The sequence below is a fragment of the Meleagris gallopavo genome, chromosome Z, assembly GCF_905368555.1.
Source record: "Meleagris gallopavo chromosome Z, MGAL_WU_HG_1.1, whole genome shotgun sequence".
Taxonomy (NCBI): Eukaryota; Metazoa; Chordata; class Aves; order Galliformes; family Phasianidae; genus Meleagris; species Meleagris gallopavo.
In genome coordinates, this window is record NC_139435.1 from 28,190,099 (window position 1) to 28,214,950 (window position 24,852).

General features: G+C 35.3%; 1 protein-coding gene across 1 annotated transcript in view; it reads left to right on the forward strand.

Annotated features, from left to right (window-relative positions):
- Nucleotides 1-24,852, forward strand: part of UHRF2 (ubiquitin like with PHD and ring finger domains 2) — an 80,698-nt gene that overhangs the window by 50,435 nt on the left and 5,411 nt on the right. The window contains exons 5-12 of the mRNA XM_085212593.1: nucleotides 914-1,023; nucleotides 6,108-6,294; nucleotides 10,318-10,441; nucleotides 10,815-10,922; nucleotides 14,990-15,094; nucleotides 19,879-19,985; nucleotides 22,336-22,498; nucleotides 23,766-23,903. Of these exons, the coding sequence (XP_085068719.1) occupies nucleotides 914-1,023; nucleotides 6,108-6,294; nucleotides 10,318-10,441; nucleotides 10,815-10,922; nucleotides 14,990-15,094; nucleotides 19,879-19,985; nucleotides 22,336-22,498; nucleotides 23,766-23,903 (1,042 nt within the window). The remainder of the gene's footprint in view (nucleotides 1-913; nucleotides 1,024-6,107; nucleotides 6,295-10,317; nucleotides 10,442-10,814; nucleotides 10,923-14,989; nucleotides 15,095-19,878; nucleotides 19,986-22,335; nucleotides 22,499-23,765; nucleotides 23,904-24,852) is intronic.

Below are 24,852 nucleotides of genomic sequence, written 5' to 3' on the forward strand. Positions count from 1 at the left end.
GAAGCTCTCCAGCAAGCAAATTCCTTTCTATTTTATGAAACTGATAATAACACATGATTCTGTGAAGTTAGTGAGGATGTGCTCAGTAATAAATTCTTCCAGACTGGATTATAGTGAAAACTAGTAATCAGCTCTAAATTATTTAGTACATTGAAGAATGCACAGTGTCATGATGGGGGAGGAAAAGGAAACATTTGAAAAGCGTTGGAGTTGTATAACCTTTTCTTTCCTGCTGCATTTATAATTGAATTAGAATTTTTGTAAATTCACTGTGAGCAAGTGAAGACCTTTACTCTGTGGAGTCATAAATCATTTGCACTCTGCACTGAATTCTGTCATTAATCTTGGAGATAAAATTCAATATTGTTTGCAGGACTAGATTTTAATTTTCCAAAAATGTTTAGAAGCCTTTTGAAGTTTTCTATTAGTTTACAGTTATCTTTTTTATTGCTTTTCTTACTCTACAGGTTCCAAGTAGCATCTGTTACTGTGTATTGTGAGACATGGTCCTGGTTTATTTCTAACAATATATTTTCATTAAAATGTTTATCACACGTTATTCAAGAGGATATAATTTTTACTGGTCGGCTGCATTCAGCCAACAAAACAGTTTGTGGTTTTAGAGATAGAACTGCCGTGCTATGGATGGCTGTCAGTAAGGTTGTATTCAGTTACATTCTGTGATGTGGCAGCCTGTTAATCTGGGGAGAGTGAGCTAGTCTTTTGCTCACGTGAGTGCAATGAGTATGTATTTTGGCTTTGGTAGAAGTTATTATTACATAGAATTTTTGGTGTGAATTGAATTGGCATTGAAAAAAAAAAATACCAATAAGATTTTTTTCATTGCTTAGGATTCATAAACTACTGAATCTAGATCTGCAAAAGTAAATTGAATGTACTTTTTATTTTTCAGAGGCCCAGAAGACACGATAAATGATTGTAAAATCCTTTTTATAGAGGAAATGTACAAGATTGAAAAGCCAGGAGCTTACCCATTGACATTTGGTGATGGAGATTTCAAAAGTATGTGTTTCTTTTTTTTTTTTTCATTATTTGAACAGGCCTAATTGAATGATGTTTCTGTAACTGGAATGCAGAAGTAATAGTAAATATTTCCGCGTGCAGGAAAGTAGTAATGCAATTTTTTTTAGATTTCTGTTCTAAAATCGTATTTACTGTAAGGTGTGTTTTAAAATCTTTGACTCACGAGCAGGGAAATGGGAACGTTCCAAAAGTTGTGTAGAATGAGGTCATAACAATAGTCAAGTTACTAAACATTTGTTCAGATCACCAGAACTTCTATGACAATAGACATATCCTTCAATCTTCTAATAAATCAGTAAATGTCGAAGACAGAACTAGTCTGTGATTCTACTCTTTAACCCTGTCATTACATAAGAATTATAAATAAATAAATAAATAAAGGACTGTATGTCAAAGCTGTTAGTACTGTGGAAAGAATCAGATATTTAATATTTGAATGGTTATTTGGCCCAGCAAAACCTTCTAAAAAAATAACTATGCCTTATTTCCTCATCCTTCCCACAAGCGAAGGAAGGAGTTGGTAGCATATATAAAATGTGATGTGACATTTTGTCCGAAGTTTAAAAATACATTGTAGTTTCACTATTCACAACAGTGAGACTGAGAGACTGATCTCCACCCTTACTAGTAGATGTTTCTGAATTAAAAAATGAAGTAGATACATAATATTTTAGATACAGACTCCAGGTGTTTTTCAGAGCTTTTGTGGGTAGCTATGAATGCACAAGAACTAATCTGCTTACTGCTAATTTGCAGTCATCTGAAGAAACAATTTTTTTTAGAAAGCACATTCCATTTGAAGTGGTACCCGGAAAGTACAAATACTAATTTCTGTAAATGAATTTTTCACAACTCTTTTCTTATTACTTGTGTTTACTTTCCTCAGATTGCTCACAAAAAAAAAAAAAAAATAGCGTTTATCTTATTAGTAAAATCAAAGGGATTTTGCAGCATCTAAATGTGCATATTTATTTTTATAAATGATATATTTTACACATACTGCTTTACGTTAACATATTTACTTAGTTTGCAAGTATAATTATTCATGAAACTTTTCAAAAGGCATAATTTTTTTTTAGTTCTTCCCACACATATTCTGTTTAATGAATGAATTTTGAAATGTATTTACATGTTAAGGAAATGAATCATTACTATATTGCTGATTATACAAAATTGGCTAAATAGGACCATTTGAGTCCTGAGTGACTTATTTATTCATTTTGTATTCTCTATTTCTTGTGCTGACTTTTGTTTTTATTACTTCAAATTCAAGCTCCTTATTTTCACTTACATCATTGCCCTATTCACTTCTGTTCATATGATTCTGTTTTTTGTAGCAAGCTGTCTTGTCTTTGCTCACTTATGCACAGTGCACATCTTGAGCTGTAAGCCATACATAGTACAGTCTTTGCCTCTCAACTGTATTTCTCTAGTCCTAATTTGTAATTTAAAACTTTGAATATGTATGCATAATCTTGCATGTACAGCTACTTTATATGTATGCTATGAAAAGTGGTATAATCTTGTTACAACACCAGGTGAAATTAACTGGCCTTAAATGCTCCATGAGATTGTTGTGAACACAATCAGAAAATGCACTGACTGTATTTTTGCCTATGTGAAGCTCCTGTTTGTGTCTTTCCTAAGTTAGAATAACTACTCAGCTGGATAAACAGTGCAGGAAAATTGTTTGTTTGTGGTTATATGCTATTTAGGCTTTGTGCGTGTCAATTAGGAAAAATGTATATGGTGTGTCAATATAAGTTTCGCTGTTGCATTTAAATATAAGGCAGTTATTTTGTAATTATTGAATGGGAGTCTAAATTCTGCAGTACAGGAAAAACGTCATTGCTAAAACCTGTTAGAAAACTAAGAAGTTACGTATTTGTTAATAAATATCAAATATTTCTATGTAAAATGAAATTAAAAGCTTGACATCAACATACATTATTTCCATTAGAATCAGTATGAGTAAAATAAACATGGGATAATAAGAGAATGCAAAATACGTGCAACCCAAGTGTACTGTGTGGTAGGGACAGACAGGCCTGTCTCAATATGACCAAGGGTATTCAATGTATATCAGTGATGAACATGATTAAAGGCAGAAATGTGAGAAATTAAAGTCAGGTAATGAAAATGATGGTTTGAATTTCATGTGTATACTGATGAATGTCAAAAAACTTGAGGTATCATTGAACTGAATAAATATGTCAACCTCTGCTTGCTTATTTATTAATTTATTTTAAGATTGTTGCTAATCTTTGACCTAAGAAACTAGTTTTGTAATAGAAAACAGTAAATTTCATAAGCCTAGACAACCCACGGTACTAAGATACAGATAAAAAAGGGTTTTTTTTGTCTGCTATTTATCAGATGAGGCAGAGTGTTTCTGTAGGGAGAGCTCAGTCAAAAAGCCAGTGCTGGTGGTCTTACAGATTTGCTCATCATGTTTCCATGGTATCTCACTAGGTGTTCTATTTGTAGCTGGTAATTTTTCATTTTCAGTCATTCTTTTAAGTTTTTCAACTTTTCTGTTTTTTTCTCTTAAAAATTGCGGGTAGCTGTACTCCTTCCACTTGTGAAAAACATTGCTCCAGATCACCCAGAAGGACTGTTGATATAAAACAACATCTAGCATTCCAGTCCCCCTTTCTGATAAGGCTTTCAGTCTAGAGCTCCTCTCCACTGAATTTTTACGCTGATATCTTATTCTTGTTGACCACAATTTCTGTAATGTCTATCATGTTGTGAGGTCAGATTTCCATGAACCCTCATTAATCCCTTTTGTTCTCCATGTTTAGGAAAAATGTAAAAGTATCCAGAATTCTTCTGGTAAATTAACTATCTTTCTTTCTATTCAGGAATCAGCTCTTAAAAGAAGTATTTATGTTGATGGCTTATGTTATACAAGCAAGCTAACTTACAGTGAACTAATAAACTATCCAGCTTCTAAATGCGTCAACTTAAACAATAGCTTGTGGTGAAGAAAAATAAGAAATAAAGCTAAGAGAAGATGAAAGCTTGTGCTTGAACAGTGTTGCCCTGTATGAGTCAAAGAACCGTGGGAGGAGATGCCCATGGAGTTTGAAAATTCTAGTCTCCTATAAAGTGTGTCAGAAAGGCAGAAGTCCTTTAGAATGAAAGAAATCCTGCTTTGCTAAGGATTAAATCTTTTATGAGAAAGGCAATGCTTTCTTAAGCATTACGATTTTTCATTTGTACTCTCTGTATTCGTGTAATATTCTTAGACCTTCTCCTCAGATTTCTTCCAGATGTATTTGCTTGTGACGTCATGGCCATATTCACTGAGGCTCGTTCCAGAGAATGAAAGTGGTGGTTTTTGTATGACTAATGACTTTGGGCTATTTTTGGCAAAGATTATGATGTGGATAATTTTGTCTGTCCTTATCATGCTGCTCTTCTTGGGAAGTTGCCATTTTGAGTAGATGTTATCGAATAATTCAGAAGTTTCTCAGATAGTTTGACTCAGAAAACTTATCGTAAGTGTTGATATTCCAGCTATTTCAGCTTCTGAACTACTGTAACTCATGGTTAATTTTTTCTTCCAGAATTGTATATGAAAGAATATTTGCTAGCCTAGTCTTCCCTGTTACCCTTTCTGAGTTTGCATTGAAATTTTCCAGTTAGATTACAGTAAGAAAGCACATGTTAAAGTACTCTTGCAAACTGAAGGCCATTATCAGTAGTTAAAATGTAAAATAACACTTTTTGGTTTTTTGGAAAGAAAAGTCTGTTCTTCCTACTTTACAGTATTTCTGACAGTCTGCAGCTACCTCAAAGCTTCAGATGAACAGTCTGTCTGTTTAAGAGGATAAAATTACAGAATGTTGTATTAGAGCCAGAGGGCCAGAAGTTCAAGACTTCACAAAGCGGGTGAAGAAAGTTAGGTAGTAGTTGTAGTAGGTAGTAGCTGTAAGTTAGGTAGTAGTTTTGTATATTCTAAACTTTCAGAAAAATATCTCTGAATTATTTCAGTTGTCTAGATTCCTACTGCAAGCTTTGAACTCCCATGTAGGTTTCTAGTCTTTCTTACCTCCTGATTCAAAAGCACTTCTTTCAGATAAGAAAATATTTCCAGGCCAGCTTAGATGTATTCAATCTTTGTACTGGGCTAGTTTAAGCTCAAATTCACTTCCATGGCATTTCTAGAGGATTTTCACACAGTACATGAGTATGTAAAGACTTCATTAGCTTTGTGATTCCCTTCCAACTCAGGATATTCTATGATCCTATGGTTTTTTTTTTCTTTCTTTTAATGAAGGATTGCTTCAGCAGTGATCAAGTTCTCTTCTGGAGTCTTCTCTCATTTCTCTGGTCTTTCCATTTGTTTCAATTTTTTTTTTTTTTTTTTTGTAAATCTTATAAATTCTCCTATATGTATTCAGTGTTTCTTCTCTGTACTCTTTCACATCTGTTTTAGGCTACTAAGTGCTTTTCTGTTCTATAAAAGCATTTTTTCCATCTTTTGGAAAATCGGTGCTCATGTTTGGGATTTTTTATGTGAGCTCTTGAGTCCAAATTTCCTTGGAAACAGAAAGTTAGTGCTTCTTTGTGTGTAAACTAAACCGTTATTGTGAACAACTGATGATTTTGGGGTGCTTATGAACTTAGAGAGTTGATTCTTCTGTGCAGTTCTGAACTTAGTTTTAAGGGGAAAACAGCTGTTCTAGATTTTTTTCTTTATTTGGTTGTTATCAATTACTTAGTTGCAGATTCTTCGTGGCTATATTTAAGAATCCTCCAACTAAAGGTTGACCAAGGTTTTAAGGGAGTGTATGCAGATGGCATGTTGGGGGTACTGAGGCACGATGGGCTAGTTGGGAGAGAAAAAAAGACAAGCTCTTTGGGCATTGTCAATGCTGCTTGTTCATACAAAGAAGACATCCCTTTAGCCTGGGTAGTCAAGTAAAAGTATCAGTGTGGGAAGAATCCATGTTCAAGAGGGTGGTGTTGGAGTGCTGAAAGAATTGTTTCCTATTGCTACAGTAATACTGTTATCTAGGATACATGGCATTTGACTTTTTCTTTGTTTTTGACAGGAAAAAGTGGCCCTGAGTGCAAGCACTGTAGGGCTGATCCAGATAAGGAATGCCGGTTTTGTTCGTGTTATTTGTGTGGTGGAAAACAGGATGCTCACATGCAACTCCTGTGTGATGAATGTAATATGGCTTATCATATATACTGCCTGAACCCTCCCTTAAGCAAGATACCAGAAGATGAGGACTGGTAAATATACAAGGATGATTTACTTATCTATATTACCATTCTGCACAAGGTACCTCTTTGTTATTTGCACCTCATGAGGGACAGAACTGAAAAATATTTATAATTCTGTTTTTCATCTGTTTACTTAATATAAATACATTATGTTTTCTGTCAAGATATTTTTTTAAAAATCATTCATAAAGGATTAGTAGTAAGCTTTAATTGTCATTACTGGGTTTGAAAAACTGATATGTTAATTTTCTTTGTTTTTATCACTATTATATTGCCTGACCTGACTGTATTTATCTGCAGTGGTTGTTCCTTTGTCTTTTAATGTTGTTCAAACTTCTCGAACAACTCAGTTTCCTCAACTTTCTCTTTCCCTTCATCCTCTCATCCTATTACTGGCCCTGTGCTGTGATGTTCCTCTATCTTCTAATTGCCTCTACCCCATTCCTTTCTTCTGCTGTAGGCGTTCCACCAGCTTGCCATTCTTCATTTCTACTCTCCCTGGCTCAGATAGCAGGAAAACTAAGCTAACTCACATTATCAAATCAAAATATTTGTATTTTGAAGTTAGTCTGCACGGAGCCAGTAGCAGTCCATTAAGTTATCTTGGACTGTGCCATTTTTTGTCTTTATTAGCTATCTACAATTTACATTATTCATATTTTTAACCTGTCTGTAGTTTAAATGAGGTGCTAATCCTTTATAAATGACTATTAAATAGAACTTCATTCTAATAAAGTTTTCCATCATGTAGTCATCATTAAACGTCCAAGGTATCAACAGATAACATTTTATGGAATGTTTTCAGGCCTTGTGATTAATCTTTGTACACTTCACCTAAAAAGTCCATTAAGTGGTGTGGAAGTTTCAACGTTCTCTGGAAATAAATATCTCAGTTTATTATACTGTAGTGGATGCCAAGTTCAAAGTAGTTTGTGTATTGGTGTCTAATGCTGTGCCTGTTTTCTATGGCACTGCATTTTTAAGGAGCTACTTCAGTGTTTACGCTGATGCACGATTAAGCAATTGAAAGCACTAACACTGATAGGTGTTTATCAGTGTGTACATTTGGCCTCACAGATACTATTGTATCTTTTTCCTATGGAATTGCTTCACTGAGAAATTGTATTCACTGTTTCTTGGAGGAATTGCTGGCTTGAAACAGTATCTAAAAATATTTTCAATACCTGCTGGAAACAGGTATGGGTTGTTGGAACAAAAAATAGCATTTATTTCAGTAATGCCTGAGTACTTTCCACTTCTTTCATGTGCAAAATGACAGTATGCTTATGCAGCAGTGTTTATTATGCAGCATATTAATCCTAAGCATTTCCAAGATCAGGGCAGATTGCTCTTCTGTACATGACGTATCCTTGCTTCCTACTAATTGCCAGCATTAATGAATTGATGTCATGTACTGGAAACTGTTCTCAACACGCAAGTTTTTTTTTTTTATTGTTTATTTACTGCAGTCCTTAAACACTGTTCTTACTTAATAGTGCTCAACTTTTGGGCATACCAACTGAGAAGTTCCTATTTGATTTCATTCATAATGTTTGATCCATGCATTCTTCTGCTCTTATCCAGTAGTACAGCAATATTTAGTCATGATAAAGTTTCTGATAAATATATATGCTTCAAATATATATGACCCCCTCCCACAAAACCCCCAAATCATTCGTTTTACTCCAAGAACAATTTATTCTCACCAGTTTCTCCTGCATCTTCAACTGAACAGTGCGTTTACTAATTGGTTTACTAGTGCTGAAATATCACCAGCCACTGGTGTCTCTTTCTAGAGTGCTGAGATTCTCTTGGCCAGCGGAGTGCCAAATGATTGTTCTTGGTTAGTTATTATTGCTCTGACATTCACTGGCACCCATTCTTTTTCAGAAGCTTCTTAGGAGATGTTCTTAGGAGTTACCGTAGGTTTTTCTGTTTCCTTTGTAAAATATGAACCTTAAGATTTATTTAAGTAACTAAATCTCCACATCTGTGAATTAAATCATTGGATGGGAGTGGTACTGTTATGAAGATGTTGTCTCTTTTATTGTTAAGTTTGAGATACTTAGTGATACCAGGCCTCTGCACTCTTAATGATTAGTTTAGTAGAAGCTGTGCAGTTACACTTGGCAAAACAGTGTCTCCTATCAAAGAGGATGTCTGAGACCTCACAACTTCTTGGAATCATAGATTGGCTTGGGTTGGAAGGGACCCTAAAGATTGTCTAGTATTCTTTCATACTAGCAAAGGGTAAAGGCTTGTGATTCTTAACTTCGTACTTAAACTAGTTTACTTTAGAAGTGGAAAAATTTGGCAAACTACCTGTAGGCTATTAGGTCTGCACTTTGGAAAATGATTATAAGGTTCTTTTTCAGAGAGGAGGCTATCGGTTTAGCACTGATGCTATACACTATTTAATATTCCATACAAACCTCAATTTAAAAAGTGTGAAGGTAGTATAGTTACTCTATCATGAAGCAAAGAGTGTCATTGTTAACCTTGTGAACTTACATTATCACGCTTAATGACACAGAGTTGTTTGAGTTGGAAGGGACTCCTGAAGGCCATCTAGTCCAATTCCCTGCAGTGAACAGGGACGCCTACAGGTAGATCAGGTTGCTCTGAGCCCCAAATAGCCTAATCTTGAGTGTGAACAGGGCATCAACCACCTCTTTGGTCAACCTTGCTTCACAACCCTTATCGTAAAAAAGTTTCTGCTTATGTCCAGTTTAAATCTTCTGTCTTTTAGTTTGAAACAATTTCCCTTTGTCCTGTCACAAGAGACTCTGCTAAAGAGTCTTTCCCTTCTTTCTTACAGCTCCCCTTTAGATACTGAACTGCCATTATCAGGTTTCCACAGAGCCTTCTCTTTTCCAGGCTGAACAAGCCCCAGCTCTCTCAGCCTATATTTGAAGGGGAGATGTTCCTTCTTTGAAGGTGGCCACTGCATGCTTTTTTTTCAAATGACTGTAATATCATTCAGAGCTTTAGCGATAGAGAAATTCAGCATCTTTTATTATTTTTCTTTCTTTTTCAGTGTAGTTCCGTTATCTAAATGGTTCAACACTTTTAATAGTGAAGGCTGTTCCTGTGGATGTTGATCATTAATTCTTCTGTTCATAACCAAATGCAAAAGTTCATTAATAAATTCAAAACAATGGTAGCAGTAGTAACAGTAGCTGTAATGATGGTAGTAGTGGTAGTCATATAAAGTAGGTTATCAATGCTATTAAAGTCAGGTTTCTTCCACTAAGGCATATGTGCCAAAATTAGCCTATAGCAGATGGAAACATGGACTGTCGCCTTTGCACTGGCATTCTTGGAATGGGGTGAAAATGTTATTTAGAAACAGTAACAGAGCCAGAGTACTGCTTTTCTCTCTCTGCTGAAGTCACTACATACTGCTATCTCCTTCTTTCCTACCAGGTTGGCTTTGTGTTAGTTGGAATGAGTTCCAGTGCTATACTTCAAGTGCCTTAGGCATTGTGGGGGTAGGATTGAGCGAGCGTGTGTATGTGTGTGTGTGTGTGTATCCGTGTGTGTGTCTGTCTGTCTACACATTTCAGGGTTTCTTCGCTTTGTTTCACATTTAGCTGTCTACAATGAAATGTAGGGCTGTAGAAGCAGAAAATAAGGGTAGAGTGGGCAGGACGTACAAACAAACCATAACCACTGGTCAGCAGCATAGTTTAATTGTGCCTATCTTCTTTACATGGTCTTAACAAGAGAGGACAGAATGAAGAGAGAATACAGGAAACATGGGACATCTCACACATGTGAGAAAGAATAGAGAAATTATTGTCTTTAACACTCTACCTTCAAAAAATATTGAAATGCCCTGTTTTAAATTTGACAGTGTTTGTTCATGTTGGGTTCTCTTTTTTGCTGCAGGCTTTAGCTGCTTGAGAGTGGTATATATTTGCTAGCTTGAAATATTCAGTCAAGATAAACTGATTGACACTATTTTGGCTACAGGAAATGTATTGCCATTATTATGAAGTAATTGAGAATTTACTAAAACCGTTTTTTTAGGTATTGTCCTTCCTGCAAAAATGATTCTAATGAAGTTGTAAAGGCTGGAGAAAAGCTCAAACAGAGTAAAAAGAAAGCAAAGATGCCATCTGCCAGTACTGAAAGCCAGAGAGACTGGGGCAAGGTAGAGTGTATTTTAGAAATAGCTGTTACTCTAATTGTTCATGTATGTGCTACATCTGTAATTATATACGCACTACACAAAATTCAGTACTGGGTTGCACAGACAATAAGGCAATGTTGAATCCTGCCCACTATCTATTGACAGCTGAAGAGGTGGAATAATTATTAAGTTGACTAGAGGTAAAAGCAAAAAGAACAACTCCCAGTCCCCTCCAAAAACTGTAAGAACACATTACTTAAAACATTCCTTTTAACAGTTCTTAATGCATTTTAATGTATGTCTTCATTAATTAGATTTCCTGACATCTGCCTCTCATTTTGCAACTAAGCTTCAATATTATAATGCTAATTCATTCTGTTGGATGTATTTTTAGGGCATGGCCTGTGTTGGTCGCACTAAGGAATGCACTATTGTTCCTTCAAATCATTATGGGCCCATACCTGGTGTTCCTGTTGGGACAACTTGGAAGTTCAGAGTTCAGGTATGTTGTTTCAGTGTTATCTGTAGCTGAATTAAGAATAATAATATGAGTTTAACCTTAATAGAAGTTTAAATTGATAACCAGGACAAAACAAAGCAAATATATTACAATACTGGAAATAATGACAATTGTAGAGTAGTAGAAGCATACTGATTTTACAATACAGCTAACAAGTAGCCTTTTAAAATATCTGAATCCTGTTCTATCTAGGATAGATACATTTTACCTGTTAAAACTCTAAGTAGGACACTCAGTGAACTGTCATTCCACTTTGGAGATTTAGGCTGTGGATTTCAAAAATAGTAGATGGTATAACTGTAAATAGACTCTGATTTGTGTTTTTTTTGTTGTTGTTTTGTTCATATGTAACTGATGTTCAACTCTTCATTTAAGTGAACGAACATCTTAAACCAACATAAGTCCGTACGGCTAGATAATGATCTGATCAATTAGAATTTGCTACTTCTTGCATACTTGTTTTCTGTTGCAAGTATTTATTAGGCTTTATGGTAAACTAGATGGGTAAAAAATCTGGCTGAAAAATAATGTCACCCAGACTGAGAGGGCAGTTAATTTTCCCAGTCCATTTCGCATGCTGGTTATAGAACTACTGTGGCAATACACAGAGGGACTAAATGTTCATCAGTATGGTCATAGGCACTTTATTTGTATACATATAAATGTAATAATATGTGTGAAGTGTTCTTTATATAAAAAAAGGGTGGAACAATCAACAACTTTTTTTTTTTTTTGCTTGTGCTAGTTTTTGTGGTTTTGAGATGTCCAGTAATCTACAGACTTCACTGTGGTCTTATCTGATATCTCCAGTTTTTGATTTATTTTTGATTTTTTGCTGATTTGTTCAGGAAATGAATAGTTCTTCATTTTCAAAATCAGTTAATTCTTTGTCTCTTGCATGTGTTGTGGATGGTAACTGAGTGTTTTCTGTATTATCTGGAAGAATAGGAAGGTGGTTTTTTTCTGCATTTAAGGAGGAGCGTGACAAGCTTTTCTTGATTTGGTTTTTAAATCTTTCATCCCCTGCTTTCCTATGAGAAGAAGAGAAATATTTTATTATTAAACTGTTAGAAGAAAATGCTTAACAGAGTTTTTCTCCAGTTGAGGTGTCTTCATACTGTCTGAAGAATTCAGGATTTGGGAGGTTGTGCAGGTTTTAAGGCTGATAAGGTTTGCAGCACGTATTTCCCACATGGCAACAGTTTTTGGTTTCTTTTCTTTAGAGAAAACAGAATGATGAAGTTGAAAGCTAAACTAATTGATTCTTTTTCACCTTAATGTGAATGCTACCATCAATACAAAGATTATTATTAATTAATCTTGTACTGTAAAATTATTCTGCTCATTATCCCACTGATTTTAACAGACAAGTAATTGAGTAAGAGGTAAATGCCATTATGCCATTTTCATTCTTTGGGATATTTTGTTGACTTCTCTGTGTTTAAGAGGTTTTTTTTTTGTTTTTTTTTTTTTTTTTTGTGTGTGTGTGTGTGTGTGTGTGTGTGTGTGTGTGAAAGGAAATAAAGTAGTTATATTTTTACTAGTTTCCAGATTAAGCTTGGTTTCATAAATAAGAGAGGTTTCTAAAATCACGTAACAAGAAGCTTCTAAAGTCCACTATGCAAACTGAAAATCTCAAAACCAAGTTTTTTCACTGCTTGAGCAGTAATTAAAGTTTTGAGTTCATATTTCTGTTATAAGTTCCACTGATGACACAAAAGTTGATCGTTTTCAGATTCTAGTGCTAGTAGGAGAAAGGAACAGAATTAGATAACTGCTTTTGTCAGAAACTTGAGCAAAGTATGATGATTTTATGTATATAAGTGGATGTATAGTAGAGAGCAAAAAGCAATTGCCACTTATACATAATCATTTAATTTTTGTACAAATCAAACCATTTTACTTAATCTAAAAAACAGAGGATTGAAATGTTTTCTACATAGGCATTTAAATTGCACTTGTATATTTCTCATATGACCAGTATTCTTTATGAGAAATAGGTTTGTCTCAGCAGATCTATGAGAATTTAGAGTCCGTAGTTTCTTTATTTTTTATTTGCTTAGTTTTTCATGACACAAACTCTCTTTTCCGTAGAAGGAATTTGACTAAGTATTGCCTCTGGAGAGAGCATCTGAAGAGCATCTTTGGCATGAATTACTTACCAGAATTCATCTTTGGGGTGAATCACCTACCGAAACCTAGATTTAATTTAATAAATCCTGGAAATGGAAGAAGGGAGGGAGGAATGAATAAAAGGATGTTTGATACAGCAGGAAAGAGGATCACGATAGTGAGGCCTTTTTAATCAGCATGCACATAAATAATCTGGAAAAATTGTCAAATAACTGATAGTTAGGTGAGAGTACTAAGTTGTCATGCATAGTAAGCATGGGGTGGGGAATAGTTTTAACTTCATATGAATTGTATTGGGCTTCCAGCTACTTTCATCATTATTATTTAGGAAAAAGATCTTCTAATAGCCAGTTTTGAAAATATGCCGTCTTAATGTCCAGTAGTGATGATATAATAAAAAAAAGTAATCAAGAGTTAAAATATGATGAAAGGAAGGACGAGGAAAACAGCAGATACTATCATCAACAGCAGTCAGAACTATTAGAGGAATGGAATGGTTTAAAATCAACTGAAAGACTTTTCATATGTGAAGTTAGCTAAAACAATGCAATGGAGATGAAGTTTGTAAAATTAAGTAGTATAGTATAAAAGGCATAATTATGGAACACTATACATACATACTTCCATAATCCAGAAGAGGGTTCATCAGAGCAAAAAAGATCAGGTGCCTGACTCAAATGGAACAAGCTATTTGAAGTTCATAAAACAAGCAGTACTCTTCTCTCTTAGTTACTATGGATTCGAGAATTTTCGAGTAGTTTAAGAAGCCAGAGCCACAGACAGCTAGATGCTGAGAAACTGTACAAAGAAGTATCATGGTATCCGTGCGTGTTTTTCATACTGTGCACAGCTGCCTTCTCTTATCTGATGTTAGAAACAGCGTTTCCTGCCATCTGGACATTTTATCTGATGCGTTGTAGTATGATAAATGTGCAAGACTGCACCAAAAGAATGTAAACTCCTAAAGAAGTTGCTTAAGTATATTGAATGGAAAAAAGGTTATAGGATTGAGAGGGATGGAATTGGAAACAGATGAAACCTAGACTTGAAGGAACATGGGGAGATATGAAGGATCCTAATTGCTTTTCTACTGGGAGTCTTACTTCTATTAATTGTAAATTTGCATCATGTACTGAGAAAACATGTAATTTAACATGCTGTCCCCTTCTTAATTCACAAAGAGTTTTTAAAATTAAATTTGAAAATAGCAAAGAGATGGTTAATACATAAATTTCTGTGGGAAGTGTATCCCAGCAGGCTTTACTGATGTTGAAGGTTTATGTTACAACAGCAGCTCTCAGTTGGTCTGGTTGCAGCTTAGTTGCATATTCATAACTTGAGAGTAATCCTGGTTGGATATGAGCTATACTTTATTGCAATGACTTCTTCTCTTTTATTAGGCTGTGTGATAGTATTCCTCTGAGTTGGTCACAAATTTGTAAGCTGGTCACAAATTAGCACATTACTTCATTGGTTCCTGACACAGTGATCTTTACAGAGGTCATTGTGACCTTCCATAATTAACAGATACATGATGTTACTAAACTGGCAGATCTCCATCTTTGTTGAATTTTTCTAAATGACTTGTGCAAATGGGCTGTAACAGTAAGTTCAATCTTAAGTACTGCTTACGGAAAGAATAATGGAAGATTTTCCCAGAGAAGAAAGTATATATTTTCAGCTTGCAATGTCACTACTGCTGTATGTTGTCCTTCCCTTTTTTAGGTGACTTTACTTTTGGTTTTTCTTCATTAAAGACAAATGAAATTCTCACCTTTAATAGCAGTTTTACATTAACTGTTTACACAGATACCTCTATGCAATTTTTTAAGCTGAAAGATTGTTGTTTAAAAGTGACTGTAAATGACTGATTAGTTGGATAAAAATGTTAGAAACTGCTGTTTTTCTGTTACCAGGTGAGCGAAGCAGGTGTTCACAGACCACACGTGGGTGGAATTCATGGACGCAGTAATGATGGAGCTTATTCACTTGTATTAGCTGGAGGGTTTGAAGATGAAGTGGTATGTCGTTTATTAAGCAATCATTTTGCTGTTCTAACACACTAATGTTTGCAAAGACAGAGGATTATGAGCCTTCCTGCTTATACAGATATGACTGTGAGAAGAATAACCTCTGGTAACAAATCAAAAGTTCTCAGTGTTTTGTGGAGAAATATACATATTTATTAGGGAATGCTTTTGTGTATGTGTATGCTTAAGCAAAAAAATTAAGCCAAATTTTCCATCACGTAGGGTAGTTAAATTTCAGTATGCTTTCAGGGTCCGAATTTGGTATTATTTAAAAATTTTAATTAAGTGCAAGTTTTACATTTTACATAGATGTACTACATTTATTATTGCCTTTAAGTAAGATAGATGCCTCATTCTTTGGGTTTGTTTACATAATGTGTTTATTTTAATGAAGCAAGAATAAAAAGTTTCTATGAAAGATTCCATGAAGTTTTGAGGGCTCTTGCCTCCTACTGGTAGATGCTTTCAGAACTTCTTGGGAAAGTCTCAGTAACTTTTATTATCATCCCTAAAGTTGCTGAAAAATTTTCGACTTTGGTGTTACCATCTAAATAGAGCAACAAAAGCAATTGTGTTGCTAAACAAAACAGTAACCGTGTCCAATTTTCTTCTCATTACGTTGACAAACACTTCTTTAAGAATAGATTGCTGTTCTCTGCAACCAAATAATGTTTATAAAAGGTACATCCCTTCCTGCAGATCTCTTCCACAGGTGGGATTTTGAATCATGCATCAAGGGAAGAATAAAGCAGTAAGCAATCTGTTGTTATGACAACATGTGTAACTGGTAGTCACCAGGAGAAAGGCACTGGAGAAAGAAATAAGCATCTGAAATAGCATCAGAGTGTAATGTATTCTTTGCCAACAGCACCTACCTTCTGACGCTGCTGCAAGATGTTGTCTCTGAAGATGTCTTTTTGTTGAGCCAGTCACAAGAGGTGGTACTTAATGTTGGGGTGTTTTAATATTTCCTTTGAGTCAACCCCAACCCAAGCTCTAGGACCTTAACTGGTGAATCCTAAGAATATGCTCAGTAACTGTAGCTGCATTCCTGGTATGCTGAAGATGTTTATTTACTTTGAGTTGTGTGTGTTTGTTTGTTTTGGTGTTGATACTGATATTCCCTTATGTCTGCAGCTATCATTATTCAGTTAATACTGTTTAATAAACTTATTTGGATCTTTTGCGTGCCTTTTCCAGTTCAACAAAGTGGTACTGTGTTAATATGGGTTTTATGGACATTTAGATACTGTCCTAGCCTTGATGACAGACATATTTTTCAAAATGAATAGTTGGGGAGAAACATTACAAGTAATACCTAACAGTGCATATGAATGTGAGGTGCGTTTTTTTGTTGGTTTTTTTTTCAGTTTTCTGAACTAAGGTGCAAGGAAAACAAAATTTATTCCCAAGTGCATTTTTCCTCCGTTTTTTTTATATACCAAATTTTAATTTTCAGTTTACTTCCATTTCACCTATGTCTTGCAAAAAGGTTGAAATGAAACTCCTACGTGAATATACAGTGAAAAATAAGACTATAAGTACCTTCTTTCCTCCTTTGAAAATTTTAAATGAAAATATGGATAAAATCTCCTTACTTCTAGCTATTTTATTGTATGTAATGAGCGAAAGAGTGGCAGCTCTTATTTGAATTGCAACAATATGACATAGTTAACCCTTGCGTAAATTTTCACAGGATTGAGAAATAAGTGCACTTTGAAAAATTGTTTCATTGTAGAGTTATAACCTGTATTTATGTACTATTTACACAGTCTGCTAATGTGCCATCTTAATTCTCTTCTTGTAGCTTTAAATTAATTATTGTATCTAAAGACCACGACTAACAGAACTTAGAAATATGTGTGGTATACAGCTTTATGATTTATTTATTTTAAGTCTTACCTGGATTGCTTGAATCCAGTGTGAGCTCCCCTGAAGCAGAGATGTTGTGTCCTAAACAATTTTTTTGTATTATCTTTCCATGCTATGTTACCGAGGAAACAGTTCCTTGCAGATTTTCTCTCTATTTTACACCACTGAGAATCCAACATAAGTTCATCACAGCCTTTACACTGTCAACTGGATTGAATAAAGAGCTGAAAACCTCATGTCTGATGCCATGAAACCTGCTGTTTTCAAATGCTGCCTTGTTTTTGAGGTTTCAGAGCCCAGCTAGTTTGGTACCGACTTGTAACTCAGATGTATGACGAGATACTTGAATTATCTCACATTACAATAGACATTAAATATATTTCTTCTCACTCTTAATTATTATTCACCCACTCTTGCTACCTCTGATACTAAGGATGTTCTTGACATAATCTGTTGGACAATAGCTTCACCACTCACTTATTCCTGGCATTTCAAATTCGCACAACAGCTCCTATTCTGTGACAATCTTCTGTCCACCTCTTCTGTTATTCCGTATTGTTAGCTACCCGTCCATACAAGGTACTAATGCTGAAAAATACATTTCTGGTATCATTTTCTGAATTTCATTGTCCTGTACTTACATTATATCCAGAATTATTTTCACTTCTGATAAGCCTTAGTTTGTTGCAGAGACCCTTTCTGTCAATTCTGACTGTTAGAACTATGCCTGTCATAGTAGTCTTACATACCTATTTGTCTGCTCCTTTTCTGATTGGGTGTAGAACCTTTGTTAGTTCTGCTCCTACCCATGCTTTTCCAAAGTTCATTTGAATGTTTCTAAAACACTGAAGAATATTTAAAAACATTGAAAAACAACTTTGAAATTAGTGGTTTTTTTAAGAATACCTTAGGTAAAGGACAAAGACTTTTTTTCCAAAGAATTCTGTGAGAATAGAACTACAAACAACGTGCTTCTTGGACAGCATTAAATATTTATAAAAAAAAAAAAAAAGGGCCAAATGGTGTTTTACTAAGCATTGGCAATGTTAATTTCCATTTTTTAATCTAGTTTTATATTGTGTCGCATGGGCTCTGATTATGAACAACTAATTTGCCGAGATTCTTTCTTGCTCTATTCAGATATTTTCAAGGAAATGTTAGTTACATTAGTATCATCATTCTATTCCCTTCATAAAATTTTGAAGCTCTACTGGTCTTAGTTTTTCCATTTTATCAAGCCATGAGTTTCTTGCAGAACTTCATTTTGCTTGAAAACTAATATAAAGTTAATTCTTTTGATTTTAATCATTTATTTGAATGCAAGAAATAAAATAAGAATGAAAATAACATTCAAATTCTGTATGTAGAAACACACATTGGCCAAATATGTCAATTTGGTTTCCTCAACTTTGCAAAAACAACTTATTCAGTTCTTAGAATGAGCGTATTCATCAAATTCATCAAACAAATCCATCTCTGTTCTTATCACCACAATCATCTTTGTGTAATCTGCACATTTCTTTTGGCATTATTTATTTAGCAATCATTGACAAAAGACCAAACAATTCAATTCTGTGATATCTCTTTTAATGCAATTTTTTTCATGTCCTTGCTTAATAAATGTCTCATGTCTTTTTAGTCTTTCATTCTTTTGAAATTGTTTCATACATTTTCCTTGTACAACACAATTCTACTTCTAGCTGTGTTGTTTGCTTGTTGTTTTTTGTTTGTTTTTGGAGATTCATTTTGGAGATAAACAGACTGTTTTAGGAAAGGGTAAACTAGTGTTTATACAATATCATTGTTAGGTTTAGAGGGTTTGTTTTTTTTCAACTTGGTGATAGCACATGGTTGTTTTTTTTTTGCATCTGTATGAATCTTTGGAATGAAATGCTGTAATACTGCAACTGAATTTCTTTTGTGTTTTCCCCACGCAGATGAGATAATTTCTATAATTAATTTATGGCTTTGTACAACCAACATTTCAATTCCCAATTTTCCTTTTTTCTGCTATTGTCAGCCATGAAATATCTGTAACAGTCTAGCGATGGATCCATAATGTCAGGCTTTTAATAGTGTTAAGAAATTGACTGAGTTGTTCAGAAAGTTACTGTAAAACTTCATGGAAATTTTACTTTCTTATGAAGTATTTACCTTATGCTATTGATTCACGCTTTGCACAAAATTTGTGTCTCCATGAAATATCATGTTAAATAATTTATCTTTCTAGAAATTCTTGAATTTTCTCAGGGTGGTCTGACTTTCTGTGATATAGTTTCTAAGGAAATTAATAATTTGATTTTGATCATTCTTTTTGTATGTGGCAGAAGATGGCAGAAAAGAGGTTGATCAATTTATCTTGAATTTAAAGATTCCCTGTAGGAATTCTACTACGTAACTGCCTCAGCTTAAAATGTGAATCTAAATGATTTTAACCTCTTACTAGTTCAGAATAGCTGGAACTATTCATATACTAAAGCATCTAATTTGAATTTAAGTACACATGGCTCTGACTTATTAGAACGCAGTCCCTTCCACAAACTGATGTCCCCAAGCTATTTATGATGTATTTTGCAAACACTATTCTTGTAAAGTAAAAGAAGGCTCTACTTAGTGCTACACCACTCGCTAGAATGTGTCATTAAAGAAATATTTTATTTTTCAAAGTAATTTTTAAAAAGACTGTCAGTGTCAATTTTTTCAAGGCAGGCAATTTTTTCTAATGATGATTTTTTGCAAGAATTGTAAGACAGTGATAGTGAAATAGAAAACACGTGTTTCCATATCTTGGAGTATATTTTTTGTCTGTCAGAGTAATGAACAAATGAAGTCACTTCTTTTTTTTATTTTTAATTTATTTATTTGCTTCAATTTGGAGTGTTAAAACCAACCTTCTTGCACAGGATCGAGGAGATGAATTCACTTATACTGGGAGTGGAGGTAGAGATCTTTCTGGCAATAAAAGAATTGGAGAGCATTCATTTGATCAGACATTAACACACATGAATAGGTAAGTTTTGCAAATAAAATTAGGAAGTATTGCAAAACCTTTGCTGTTGTGCTTTAATTAGAACAGATTTTCTGTGAAATATGTTTTATTCTCTGCTGTACATGCTACTTTGTGAAAACAGTGGTGCCTCTTGCTGCTAAGAGGTGTTTTATCAGGCATTATGTTCTGTTGGTTTCAAGAAACGTTTGCATATGAATGAGGTAGGTTGTTGTGTTATTGTTACAGCCATTAGCCATGTCTCTGGTTGAAATTGTCCCAACGTTTTCTTCAGGGGATCTTGTTTTAAGTTAGAGAAGTTTGTCAGAACTCTTGGGTAGAACTTCGAGATTATTCTAGATGTTTCTATCAGTCTGATTTATGAAAATTCAGTATGAAGAGAGAATGCTCATTTTCCCTTGGAAAAAAAAAAAATCTTTCATAGTTAGATAGTCTGCACTTCCAAGATAGTCTGCACTTCCATTGTAGTATTGCAGAAAAAAATAAGGAGTTATGGTGCTGCATTATAAAAAATGCTTTAAAAAGAGCATTTGTATCCAAAGAGATTAGTTGGACATCCTCTTAAAGTATTTTTGTACCCTTTAAAAAGACTGCATGAATATAGGTGCATTAAGTAGCTGACCACTTAACAACTCTGGAGTGCTGGTACTGACTGAGACATTTGTTTGCTAGGCTTCCTTTTTGATGTAAATGTGCTGCTGTCAAGTAGAGCAGAGAGGAATTCTTTTTGGCTTTTTAGTGGCATTTAGAGGAGAGAGAGAGAGAGAGGAAAAGCCAGATTGGATACTGAGAAAGGAAGGGAAGGAGGGAAGGAGAGAGAGGGAAGATAATGTGAACCACAGCAAGGAAGGAAGGAAGATGGAAGGTTTAAGCAGTGAGTTCACAAGCATTTTCAATTAACAGAGCAAAATTCCTTTCAGAAATAGAATTAAAAGCTTGACTTCTTAGCATCAGCATTTCTCTGCTTTCAGCAAATAAAATATACACTGGCAAAGCTTTGAGGATTTGTAGCGTTATTTTTCATGCTATAAATATGGTGTATATCAAGGTGCTGCTCTCCATTACTAATTTCAATGAAAGTTCTCAGGCACTTTGGTGCACAGGACTGTTTTGATTTCATGTAGTAAGATCAGATTTGTTTTTTGCTTGTTCAGATATTTTTCTTTTTTTTTAAGCTTTGTTTTTATATAAAAGAAGTATTTTTAGAATCTACATTGTGTACCTCTGTGTTGCTGTTGTTTACAATATGGATTTTGGATTTATACCAGTTCTGCTTATTGTTCCTTCTGTTCTGAGATACGTGGTTTAATTAGATTGTAGCAGCAAAGATACTGCAGCAGTTTGTTCTTGTAGATATTCACTGTACTGCTACAGGTTTCTAGAAGAGGGTCTTCATATAGAATCACAGAATGGCTAAAGCTGGAATGGTCCTTAAAGATCATCAGGCTCCAACCCCCAGCCATGGTCAGGTCTGCCCCAAATCACCTCAAGCTGCCTACAGCCCCATCTGGCCTTGAACGCCTCCAGAGATTGGGCATCAACAACCTCTCTGGGCAGCCTGTGCCAGTGCCTCGTTGACCTCTGAGTAAAGAATTTCCTCCTAACGTCTAACCTAAATTTCCCCCCTTGTAGTTAAACGCTGTTCCTCCTTGTCTTATCACTATTAGACTGTGTAAAAAGACAGTCTTCCTCCTGTTCATACGCTCCAAGTACTGGAAGGCCACAATGAGGTCTTTCCTGAGCTTTTTCTTTTCCAGGCTCAACAAGCCCAGAAATACAGATGATGCATAAAATGATGAAGGAGAAGATGCTTGTCCTTGAGTTACTGCTGTTATTTAACTCGTGCTCTAACCAGTTTATATGTTATGTGAGGAACTTCTTTTACACAGAGATTATTGGATAGTTTTGGTGCTTTTTACTATATAGCATTTTTTGTTATATTCATTATTTTTATGTTTGTGCTTAAAAAGTCTAAAAATCTGCTGTTACTGGGGAATAATGATAACGTTTTCCTTTATTTGTAATTTCTCTTACTTTTCTCAATATTATCCAGGAAAGAGTTATTTTTAAAAATGAAGGATATTAAATATGAAAGGAGGATTTTTTTATTACATTTACATATATAATCTGAATTTTCATCTTGACCATTGACAGCAAGATATTTTGTGTTCTTCTTTTTTTTAATTGTACTTGTAACTTATTGCTTCCATCAGTTCTGCAGTTGTTGAAGATTATACTTAAAAGTTCTGTACTGCTTGATAAAGCATAAATAAATATCAGAAATAGATATGATATAATTGCATTATTTCCCTGAAAAAATTTTTATGAAGCAATTTGATATATCTGTTTTTAGGGCACTGGCTCTTAACTGTGATGCTCCACTGGATGATAAAAATGGAGCAGAGTCTAAGAACTGGCGAGCTGGTAAGCCAGTGAGAGTGGTACGTAGTTCAAAAGGACGACGGATCAGCAAATATGCCCCAGAGGAAGGCAACAGATACGATGGCATTTACAAGGTATTTTGATTTCTAGAAGGTACAACATAACATTTTTCTAGAGCTATTTTAGAAAGTCTTGTATGTCTTACGTTGTAAATTCTTTGTTATTACTTAAAAGAAAGAATTATTTTAACTCCAAGACAGCATTTTAGCCATAGTTCACTCAGAAAAGAAGTAGAATTAGTCAGAGTAGTGATAATAGAATGTAATCATAGAATCACCAAGGTTGGAAAAGACCTAAAAGATCATCCAGTCCAACCATTCACCTATTACCAATAGCTCCCACTAAACCATGTCCCTCAACACAACATCACCCCCAGGGTCGATGACTCCATCACCTCCCTGGGCAGTCCATTCCAGTGCCTGACCACCCTTTCTGAAAAGTAATACTTACTAATGTCCAACTTGAATCTCCCCTGCCGTAGCTTGAAACCATTCCCTCTGGTCCTATCACTAATGACACGAGAGAAGAGGCCGACCCCCAGCTCACTACAACCTCCCTTCAGGAAGTTATAGAGAGCAATGAGGTCTCCCCTGAGCCTCCTCTTCTCCAGGCTGAACATTCCCAGCTCCTTCAGCCTCTTCTCATATGGCCTGTGTTCCAGACCCCTCACCAGCTTTGTTGCCCTCCTTTGAACCCGCTCCAGGGCCTCAATGTCTTTCTTGCAGTGAGGGGCCCAAAACTGGACACAGTACTCGAGGTGAGGCCTCACTAGTGCTGAGTACAGGGGAACAATCACCTCTCTGCTCCTGCTGGCAACACTGTTTCTGATGCAAGCCAGGATGCCATTGGCCTTCTTGGCACCTGGGCACAGTGCTGGCTCATGTTCAGCCGAGCATTAATCAATACTCCCAGGTCCATTTCCTCTATGCAGTCATCCAGCCACACCGCCCCAAGCCTGTAGTGTCGCCTGGGGTTGTTGTGGCCGAAGTGGGCCACAGGACCCGGCATTTGGTCTTGTTGAACCTCAAAATCCATAATAGGTTATATGAACTTGAATATTTAAGCTATACATGCTTACCAAATGGAAGTCAGATAACGTCCTCACACCTTCCAATTGTGCTGTCGCTTTTTTTTTTACATTCAGAATCTTCACAGCATGTGAAATAGATACCACTGTGTTTATCAAAATCAAAAAACTTTTGCAGATAGTGGAAGAGCGGCTTTATAATAATGTTTGACTTCCTTTTCTGATTTTTTTTCTTGAATAATTGGAGTGGGAGTATATGCACAGACATTTGGCTTGTGGTAAAGTAACAGTAGAAATTCTGTATTTTTCTGTAGGTGGTGAAATATTGGCCAGAAATTGGAAAATGTGGATTTTTAGTTTGGCGCTATCTTCTGAGGAGAGATGATGTTGAGCCTGCACCTTGGACTTCTGAAGGAATGGAGAGGACGAAGAAGCTGGGTCTGAGTGTACAGGTTCGAGTCTGGATCGCTCAGGAACTGTTTTGGTTTTTTTTCCTCAATTCAAGTAAACAAATTGCAGAATAGAAATCAGTTATATTAAATCCCTATTTTTTTCTTTTACATCACAGTGACAAAATCAGACATCTACAAAACACACAAAAAAATTATCTAAAGACTGGAAAAATCCTTTTAAACAAACAAAGCAAAAGGAAGTTTTGTCGTAGCAGTGAAATACTGTGCATATATGTGTGTGTGTGTGTGTGTGTGTGTATGCATATGTGTGTGTGTGTGTATGTAAATTAACAGTTTAAAACCAGTGATAATTTTCCTGGATAGAATTTTTTCAAGTAATTGTTCTTACAGTTGAGTCCATCTGAGAAATCAAAAAATATGTGCATTTCTATGTTTTTCTCTATATGTAGCTGAGGAGCTTGTATGGCTATTGTATTTCAGATGCAAAAATAAACTAACCCATAAGGACTCGGGCCTTTTCCACCATGAAAGGTGGAAAAAATCACTGCACTTTTTTTCTTATCAAGGCAATGGTTTATCATATTATGTATCATCATATTCAACTTTGCCTTTGGAGAAAACTTTGTGTAGTTCATAGAATCAGGGGGGCTGGAATGGGCCTCTGAAGACCATTGAGTCCAACTCCCGTGCTGAAGTAGGTTCCATAGTGTAGGTTGCACAGGCAGATCTTCTGGGCAGGTTTTGCACATCTCCAAAGAGGGAGACTCCACTGCCTCTCTGGGGAGCTTGTTCCAGTGCTTTGTCACCCTCAAATAAGTTTTTCCTCATGTTTGTATGGAACTTCCTGTTTTCCAGTTTATCCTTGATACTCCTTGTGCTGTTGCTGGTCACCACTGAAAAGAGCCTGGCTCCATCCACTTGACTCATGCCCTTCAGATACTCATAAGCATGGTTAAAATACCTCCCTCGACCTTCTCTTCTCCAGGCT